At 37.8% G+C, this 10467-nt stretch overlaps 1 protein-coding gene across 1 annotated transcript; it reads left to right on the top strand.

Annotated features, from left to right (window-relative positions):
* The first annotated feature begins 9052 nt into the window (after nt 1-9052).
* On the top strand, nt 9053-10055 carry LOC103952463. The gene has a single exon (XM_009364047.3). The coding sequence runs from the start codon at nt 9053-9055 to the stop codon at nt 9731-9733; it is 681 nt and encodes a 226-aa protein (XP_009362322.2). The 3' UTR covers nt 9734-10055.
* The last annotated feature ends 412 nt before the right edge of the window (nt 10056-10467 follow it).

Raw genomic sequence — 10467 nt, 5'->3', positions numbered from 1 at the left:
ACTTCCCTAGCGAAATTACTAGCTAATCCTATTTTGAAAAAAAAACAAAAAAAAGTCATGCTTAAAAGAAAAAGGCTGCTTTCTCTTTAGGGGTGGGCATAAAAACCCCCAAATCGTAAAACCGCATCGAATTGTATGAAAAAAAAAAAACCTTGTTGACTAGAAAAGTTAACTTTGAGTCAAAAACCGAACTGGTCCTTTTAAACCGGTTCCGGTTTTGAAGGACCAAGAACCGGCTAGAACCGAACGAAACTGTTTTATTAATAATAAATAAATAAATAATATATATACACACATGTTGACACACCCCGATCAAGATCAGGGCATGCTGGCCGTCACGCGGAAGTGACGAACTATGTGCACAGTGCGGAAGCTAATAGAATAATAATATAAATGGTATGAAAAGAATAAAACTAACTTTACACAACGTAATAAAAAAGTCAAGTGCAAGCGTAAGTGTGAACCCTAAGGTCAGAGCATAAAGCCTAATGCAGTCCAAAGGGGAAAGACGACAACAAAAGCACACCCGAAGGATGTCCTACGCTGGTGGTGGTCTGTCAGATATGCCGGGAAAATCCTCAGGGAAGCCACCAAACGTGCTAGCCAACTAGAACCTGGAGGGGCGCAAAACAAAAGCGTGAGTGGGCAAAAACAAAGCTTTTCGAAAACCAATTCAATAAATAAGTTCTAACCCCTCGCCGTAAAACCTGTATACTTCCCAGAAAATAGGATATATATATATAGATATATAAGTCATGCTCGAAAAATGTGCCATGCAATATGTATCGAAGTAATATGCCAGTGCTCAGGAAACATCAAATCAATACCATGTAACTATCAGCCGGAGTCACCTAACGTGACCTGTACGGCTGAATCTAGAGCTCGAATCTCCATCTCACTAACTATACCTGCACACAAGTCGGAACCACCTAAAGTGGTCTGTATGACAAGCCTGGGTGTAATATAAGTACGCTCAAGTGCTACGATCACGTGAAGGCTGGGCGAATAATCGCGGGTTACCTACGAGTTGGAACCACCTAAAGTGGTCTGTACGACAGGACTGTGCACCTAACTTGGATCCAAGATGAGTGTGTGGTGCGGGAGGTGAACATCACGTGAAGGACTGTGCCCAACTCTGGGCGGGAGCACTAACACCGGGGGTGCAGGTTATGAGCTCTCTAAGTCTTTAGAATCACTACTGAATGTAAATAGAAATTATACTCACCTATGCGTCCACAGCGCCAATATACATATGTATAAATGCAACTAACAATGTGTAACAAACGGCAATATAATGCATGGCATATAATGAATAAACGATTCAAAATCAATTTCTGGGAAAAGTATAAGTATATAGGTATATACGGAAAACCAAAAGCCCACTCACTCGTAAGTGGAAGGGTCATAACCCCCTTGCCTCGAGTGACCATGCTCGTCCTCGGGATACGTCTCACCTATATGCGAAACAACTATAAAAACGTTAATTTTAAAGCACATAACCAATCTTTAGAAATAACTTCTCATACATTGCTCAAATGGGGTGTATGAATACATCAACGTGATCTACTCAACCTCAGGAACATCCCCATATTTTTAGAAAAAATTTCCACCGCCGCACGCGCCGGCCACGCGCAGGCACGTGCCTGGCACGCTGACGGCGTCAGTTGACGCCGTCAGGAATATTCCGTTATCTTTAACGGTTTCCGTCAACGGCGTTAGGAATATTCCGTCCAAACTGATAGAATATTCCGTCGTCTTCTCCGGCGAGACTCCGGCGCCGGAAAATTGTGAAATTTTCAAATCGTGATATCTTCTTCGTTTTTCAACCAAATTTCACAAAATTGGTACCAAAATGAAGCTTACAACGAGAGGAACAAGATCATACCACTTTCACGAGCTAAAATCCATGAAATCTCACCTGGAAAATACCCCCAACTCCGGCCAACCTCAAAACTCACTATCCCGACGTCCAAAACCTTCAAACGAACCACCCCGAGCCTCCTAGGGACCTTACCAAGCTTCCTACAAGCTTGAAATTCCCTAAAACATGAGAAATTACGTGTGCATGAACAGTACCAAAAATCGGACATCACGAGTTCGACGTGAAAACGAAGGTAACCTTACCTGAAATGGGTATGGTTGGACTCCTACAAGCTTCACGAGCATGGATATGTATTTTGTTTCTTCGATCTGTGAAGGTTTGATGGGTTTGTGTGTGTGTCCGTACGGTGTATGGAAAATGGGAAGGGAAAGGGAACTCGGGACAGGTGCAGGGATAGGAGGAAAGGGTGAGGGAGATTATGGGAGTGTGTGTGTGGTCCACAGCCAGCCACACCAACTCAAACAACCACACAACGTAAAGAAATCGCACTAGGGGCAAAATTGTCTTTTCACGCGTACGTTTTTAAAATTTCCGGGACGGGCTGTCACACATGTCATGGTATGATAGGTTGAAAAATTGGTTTCAACAAATTCCAAAGCATTGGATCCCATCCCAATTAGGGTTCACTCTCACTCACCTCACCCTCACCTCACCTCACCTCACTCACACACACGGCTTCACTCAAACCCCATTCCTGATTCCTGATTCCCCCATTTCACATAGCCGACCGGCGACCACCCACTCACGACCTTTCATCCAAAATATCAGCGATTCAGCCCACAACCTCAACTGCGATGGCCCTCATCACTTCGTCCTCCGTCGGTACGTCCTCCCTCCTTGGTATTTTTTCTATCTATTCTCATATTTGAGATTAGGAATATGGTTGAGTCCCACTAGTTGTCTATTCTTTTTTACCTGCACCATATATGTCCATTTGCAAAACAGGGTTCCTTGCTAGTGTCTAATTTATGTCCATTTAGATTTTGTTTCTTCAAACAATAGCTCTGCTACAAATGCTTTCATAGGTTCTTTGCTTCTCTTAAATGATCTATTGGCATTCATTATATGGAGTAGATTTAGTTGTCCATCTTTTTATAATTGAAAAAAAAATGAGAAAAATAGAAAAAAATAAGGAAAAGCGGTCAACTACTACCAGATAATTAACCAGTTCACAATTCTCTTGAAAATGTCATATAAACAATTTCCTCGTTTAGCTATGATGTGTGGACTTTGTTACTTTGTAGTGTTCTTTCTCTAATGGGGATGCTAGGACTAAATGTTTTAACTTTTAGAGCACCAAGAGGGTGATTTACTCTTCCTGTAGTAGAGTATTGAGTAGCAATTGGATTTAAAATTAAAATTGGATGCAGGATGGGGCGAGGATGTGATCTTGTGATGAATTTTGACCCCCTCCCCCTCATCTCTCTTCCCTTGCCCCCCATATTTTATAGTTTTACTTAGTGTTAACTGTTTATACTATCAGATTCGATAAATGATATTTTCGCATTTAGTCACTTTTTAATTCTTAGGTTTCAATCTAATCATTATGTCCACCCAGAGGCATATCACCCACTTGTATCCTCTACACTAAACATACAAAATCTCAACACCTTTGGATTCACTCGCATGGTTTACTTAATGGACCACTAGACTGAGGTACCAAAGCTGTCAAAATATTTTTTTTATTTTTTATTTAATTCTCCTTGTTTTGTTACCATACACTTCAATATGATTCCAGAACTAATTGATTTGTTCTTATATATTTGAAGATGTAATAAAATTACAATCTAGTGGAACTGTTTGAAAAAGATAACCATGATGAAGGAGTTAAAATAAAAGGAAAACTAACGAAAAGTTCAAAAAAACTTCCCTTTTAATGAAAAGCCTTTTTTAAAGGTATAGTGAATAGTACCAGAGAAAAGTATAAATGTGGTTTTTCGTTAAAAGTGAACAGTACTGAGTGTGTTTTGTTAAAACTCCCTAAAATAAATGGATGTTACAAGACAGTGTATTTGTTCTTTTTCATTATAGTTTTGGTGGTTCTTCTCTTCTATGTTGCAAAAAGGGTATATCTCACCATACATGCTTAAAATACTTGGTGAAATTGCAAGGATGTGCATTTCTGGGTCATCTGTGCGTATGCATTTTGCATATATACATATACATCTTATGTATACTACTCTAAAGCTAATTACTTTTTTTTGCTCTGTCAAATTTTAGCGGCTCCAAAGGTAATAGATTTGAAGATAGTTGGTGTCTAAGGGAGAACAATAAGGTTACCGAAATCTTCCTGTTTAGAGTAATTATTCCTCAATTGCTTTGCAGAGATATTGTCTTCTTTGCCTCCTCTTGGAATCTGAGTGTAGTTAATTGATGAGATCTCATTCTAATCACTCGATGTGTCTTTTTTGGCCTGTACATTGAATGATGCAAAGGTAGAAAAATAAACCTGAGTCGAAAAATTTGTGGCTGGAGCCATTAGTTCCTTCTGTTTCTTGGAAACCTTGTGCCGACCAATGGGTTAGATTATCAGGTGCAACAGATGGAGAGAACTGAAGGTATGTAGTTGTCTGTTCTTATTCCAATAGATGGATGGAGAGAACTGAAGGTATATGTGTTTTATGCAAACATGATATGTGTTGTTCAATTAGGGCCACTGACCAAAGACATTTGTATTAAAAAGGATATATGTTGTATGCAACTTTATAGAATCAGTTTTAAAAGATGTATTTGAATGCATGATATTTGGTGTTCAAATAATTTAGTATTCGGAATCGTAAACCGACAAGAACCGAATCGGAACCGGTGTAGACAATATTGTATGATTTTAATAATAAATTTAAACGAAACAGCACCAAACCGAACTGTTGATATTTTAAGGTTCTAATTTAGAGACAGAATCGTACCGAATCACACTGTGCCCATCCCTATTTCTCTTTGTTCTAGAACCCAAGCACACAACCCAATTAAGAATCATCTTCGTCGACTTTGTAGCTTACAGCTTGCCTATGCTCCTAAGCAATGATTAAAAATAAACTTTGCTTTAATCATTTTTTGTCATCGACAGCTGTCACATTTCAATAAGATATATATTCTATAATATTTTAATATGTCATTATGATGGCCTGAATATTATTTATTTAGTCTATAATAAGCTATACAACGTTATCTATGAAGTGCACTACGTGACAATATAAAGATACATGTACCAAGTTAATTAGTCTATGCACAAAATCTATTTTAAAATTATTTTTTCCACCTCACTTGATCAACATTTTACAAATGCCAACTGATCTATTTAGTATTAGTGCAATATGGTCCTTTGGAAGGAGGTAGAATTGTAGATAACCTTTTCTAAGATTTCAAATGGATATAATAAACTCCATTTTTCATACCAAATAATAATCAAAATAGTTAATTCTGCAGCAAAAGATAAAATTATAGTCAATTTCTTGATCTTTCTCACATTTAATCAAAATTTTTTTTCTTCTTTTAACAAATGATATTATCTACACTAAACGGGAGGGGAGCTTAGCCTCATAATAGGCTAGCAATAATGTGGTTCAAACTCACATTTAGCAAAAATCGAAGACCTCTCACTCACAAGTGAAGAAGAATACTACTAAACCATAATATTAAATGGCTTCCTTAATCAAAATATTAAGCTTTGACGTTTTTCTTTCAATACATATGTTTTTTTTTTCATGTAAGTGCTATTTCATTTAAATAGTTAAACTAATCTAAATTATTTTGAACACGAATGTATAGAAGCATTAATTCGCTCAAGCCGCTACGCTTCGGCCTGCGTAATCATATTTGGGGTGAGGGAATTTCAAGTCTCAAAGGATTGAGGTTAAGTTAGTAAGAGATGCATCACAAAAGATTAATGTGGGGAGAAGAAATCTCCTAATATGAACATTACAAAGACATGTGAAATGTATTTGTAAATCTTACTCGCATGACATCAATCCCTTAAAATTTAAAAATCCTCATTCAAACGTAGTATAAATTGTAAATTGGGCATTGAATATCAACTCCACATGTAATCGCCAAACTTGTGAGTGGGTTAAAAATAGTTAGAAGAAAATTTTGAGATATCATATGAATTTATACAATTTTTTCAATTGGTTATATGGACTAAAATTTTAAGTAATTTGTCATATCAACTTTCCGAATTCATTAATTTATCATCTCACCAAAACTTCGTTAAGTTTTCCATCCAAAATAAGTCATGACTTATGTTTAGGGTTATTTTGGACATTTCAACACCTCATTGCTCCATTAATCTCATGGTTAATTTGTCATATCATCCTAACTCCGTTAAGTTTTCCTTGAAAACTGTAGAATTTGAAGGAAATCTATTGAAAATGTAGTGAACTTTAAGCAATATTTTCTCATTACTTAGTACCTTTGATTTTGAACACGACCACGTAGCAATGAAGTGAAAGAGATGGGCATGATTGTCCAAGTTTTTGTTATGGACATAATTGACCATGTTGAATTTTCAAAGCTTGCAATTATCCACAACTTCATGTTAGTAAGTCTAATGTGCTTTTTAGTAGTCAAGATAAGCTTTTCAATGAACACAACATGTATTTTCACCAGCCAAAGTTTAAGGATTTGAACTAAGGAGAAGCAACGAACTTGTGAAAATGGAGGTCAAGAATACGAAAATATCTTGAACACAAGTCATGTGCCATGTGCGAGGCGCACAACTTATTTTGTAAGAAAAACTTAATAGTGTTAGGGTAAGATAATAAATTAATAATTTTAGAAAATTAATATGATAAATCGTTTAAAATTTTAATTCATATAACAATTTAAAAAAAATGTGAATAAGTTCATATGACATGTCAAGTAATTTTCCGAATAGTTAGCTGAAAAACGAGGTCCCCAAGGCTTAGCTAGGGTTTTGGATATGAGCGAGGCAGTGAACTCAAAATCATCAACATCATCACCAAACCTTATCACCTTAGAGTGCTACCTTTCCTTGTTATTCAACTGCTAATGCCTATTCGGTATGTTTTGTGATCAATGATTTTAATTGACAATTGTGCAAAGCAATGTTTTACCTTATCACCTTAGAGAGTTAACCTTTTTTTTTTTTTTTTTTTTTTTTTTTTTTTTTTTTTGAATTTAGCTTTTATAATTTTAAATTAAAAAGTGGATTTTTATTTTCTATGCACGTGGCATTCTATCATTAGCAAGTGGCCCTACATGAATGCCATATCAACAATTTAACAAAAACTTTAACGAAGTTAGATGAAAGAACAAAATTAATATGTGGGTCAATACATAGAGCGTGATACTTATGAGTTGAAACATAAATGATTAAAATGAATTAAGATGAGTTAGAATCAATTTCTTGAAGCTGTTTATCAAAGTGTTTTAGAATCGGAGTATTGATTTCATATAAGCTGCTACTAACCCACATGAATCGTAATGAAAAAAAAATTAATTCCTATTATTTTATGTGTTAAAGGGCGCACTACCGGTTGGTTTTAGAGTTTGTAGAAGTTTTATACATATTTTATTTTGTTTTCATTTTTTACCTATATATCCACCGATGTCATTGATATATCTATGAATATGAACTACAAGTATATCTACCGATATCGATATTTTAATTCATATTTTTCCCATAATATGTCACTTTAAGTAAAAAGGCATAAAAATATGTACACCCAATTGCATCTAAATTCTCTCCAACCTACGTTTTGGTTCACCCAAACATATATAGGATTCATAACTTTATTTTTTTTATATTTCTTTCTCGATTCTTTGAGTGATTCTGAAGATTTGCATTTTTGCTAGACAAAGATACGAACAACAAAATAATGGATGAAGAATTTCACTATTTTGAGCAACCAAGTGCCCACTCACCTAATAAAATGAATTTCAACCTAAAAGGACCAACTCCATCATTATTATCCCGAACCACCCTGCCCCATTTGTAGTTACCATTTTTTTCGGGAGGGATTTAGTTGTTCCGAAAGCACGATTTGATTCTTATTTTAATTGTCTATTTACTTGTATTATGACATTTACATTATATTTGGATGAATGAAATAAACTTGAAATTTTGATAAAAGTCTAAAAGTTTTAAATTGACATGCATCAATTCTCTTACTATTTTTTTAACAAATGATGTTATCTACACTAAAAGGAAGAGATAGGCTTAACTTTACAATGAGCTAGTAATAATGTGATTCAAATTCACCTTTGGTGAGAATTGAACATAAGATATTTCACTTACAAGTGAAGAGGAATTTAAAATTTAAAATTTTCGAGTGGAAAAAAAATTGGAATTTGGAAACTATAATTCTCAAGTTTAAATTCCAAATATTATGACACTTACATTAAGTTTGATGATATTCTTCTTTACTTAAAAGTAAGAGGTTTTTGTTCGAATATTATAGATGGCAAATTTGATATCCAATTAGATTGCTCATGTATGACTTAGCTGAACTTTCCTTCCTCTTAGTGTAAAAACATATCGATGAACTAAAAAAAAAAAAAAAAAAAGTAAAAAAGCAGTAATCCTGGGGACCTAGGAGTATAAAGACCAAAAGTCTGGGTCAGTTAAGGTATTACACGCCCAACGAACCAATGGCAAGCCGTAATAAAATGATGATTACTGGGCTTCCCGTACTTTCAAACTTGAGCGTTTTTTCAAAGAATTTATAGGTGGCAGGCTCTGCAGCGGCTCCAGTAAATGCCGTTGGACAAGCAGCTCCAACTTCGTCCTCATCGGCCAGTCCCCATCACTCCAGCCGTTGGATAAGATTCCCAACGTCAGAAAAAACAGAGATTTTTTAGTATGATCGTCACACGGGATGATACACTACATATCGTTATATAAATAATAGAATATATGTATTGAAAAGTTAAAAACTTAAAAAAAAAAATTTCCATCACTTACATTAAAAACATTTGGTGTACCCGTTGGAACTAAAATTTTTCAAAAAACCACCGATCCCGCAAACTCTGATTCCCAATAACACCCCCAGATATCCTCTCAATTACCACCCGCCCTCCCATCCCTGAGCCTATAAAACCGGCCCTTGAGACTCGACAGGTTTGCCAAATCCAACGCCCAAGGGGCCCTTAAGGGAAAAAAAGCCCTCTCTCCCTTCTCTCATCACTTACTTTCTCTCTCTGCACTCTCCAATGGCGCCCGCATCTTCGTCATCGAGGGCGAGAATCCGGGCCAACAAAAGCGGCCCTGTGCGCCGGTCGCTCTCGCCTTCCGAAAGGTTCTACACCGCTTCTAATGGCGGGATCTCGTCGTCGGCGTCAGGTTTCGCTTCTACGACGAGCTCAAGCTTCTCGTCGCCGGCGTCAGCTTTCTTCCACCACCACCAGGACAGCCACTACTACAATCAGCAGATCAACCACCACCACCATCACAGATCCGCTTCTCCGACGCGTGTCAACCTATACACCTCCTCCTCTCCGTCTCCGTCCGTCCGGTTCTCCATCGACCACCGTTCGATCTCTCCCAACCACCATTCGAATCGATCCATCGCCGGCTCCAAGAAAACTGGACCGATTTCCATGCCGAAGAAGACCTGTATGTGCTCGCCGACGTCGCATCCGGGATCATTTCGCTGCAGCCTCCACAAAAACCAGGGAGGGAGTCAAAACACCGGATCTTTCCCGTCGAACAGGTTGAATATGCGCAGGTCTGCTATGACGAACTCGCTGGTACGAATCAGTGGAGTCGAAGGCGAGTGGGTGAAGCGAGCCTTGACCGCCCTGATTCGCCCTTGTGCGCACCAGCAGAGGCGGAGAGCCGGGTTCCAGCCACGGCCCAGCAGACTCTCTGCCATGTCCACCGCCCACTACTAGCGGTGGCGGGTTACGATTCACGACGAATTTTGGTTTACAGAGTGACAGAACGGACACAGGTTGGTTGGTTACTTTCCGGTCATTTCTCTCTTTTTCCGATCTTTGAACCCGGCTAGTCGAACTCGGAGCCGCACATCGCAGCCGGTTTTAATCCTATCCGACCAGATCCGATGGCACAGCTGAATTGATTCAACCAACTTGGACGAGTTATGAAGTGGAGGCGCCGAGTCAAGCCGGCGAGTTTTACACTTAGAACTCCATATTTGTACAGTTGAATGATAATCATGTGCTATGGATAATTGGAAGGACAGTTGTCGGACAATCTAATCTAATCTAATCCCCAATTAAGCCCCCAATTAAAATCTGATTAAGGACCCATTAATTAGCAGTTCAATTCATTAGTGGCACAGCAGTTGAGTTCAATCCATTTGTGTTTGCAGCATTTGGGGTGTTCCGTTATGTGTGCCGTCTCCGTCGTCACTGTTCCGTGCGTTCCGCTCAGTGCGTGGTCGTCGTTGTTGGCGTTGTCCGTTACGTGCGTTCAGTTCGTTCGGTCCGTCGTATTGGTTTACCAGGTCGCGTTTGGTTTCGTTCAAGGGATATTCTTTTGAATTATTTGATTATTTATTGGTTAATTTATTTTTCTGACTTTGTTCCTGGTTGGTTTTACTGCAGGTGTCAAGTTAGCGACTAATAATCTTGTGGAATTTTTTGTTTTATTAAGAAAAAAAAAA

The sequence above is a fragment of a genome, unplaced genomic scaffold (assembly GCF_019419815.1).
Source record: "Pyrus x bretschneideri cultivar Hongxiangsu unplaced genomic scaffold, Pyrus_bretschneideri_v1 Contig15, whole genome shotgun sequence".
Taxonomy (NCBI): Eukaryota; Viridiplantae; Streptophyta; class Magnoliopsida; order Rosales; family Rosaceae; genus Pyrus; species Pyrus x bretschneideri.
This window is presented reverse-complemented; position numbering and strand designations above follow the sequence as displayed.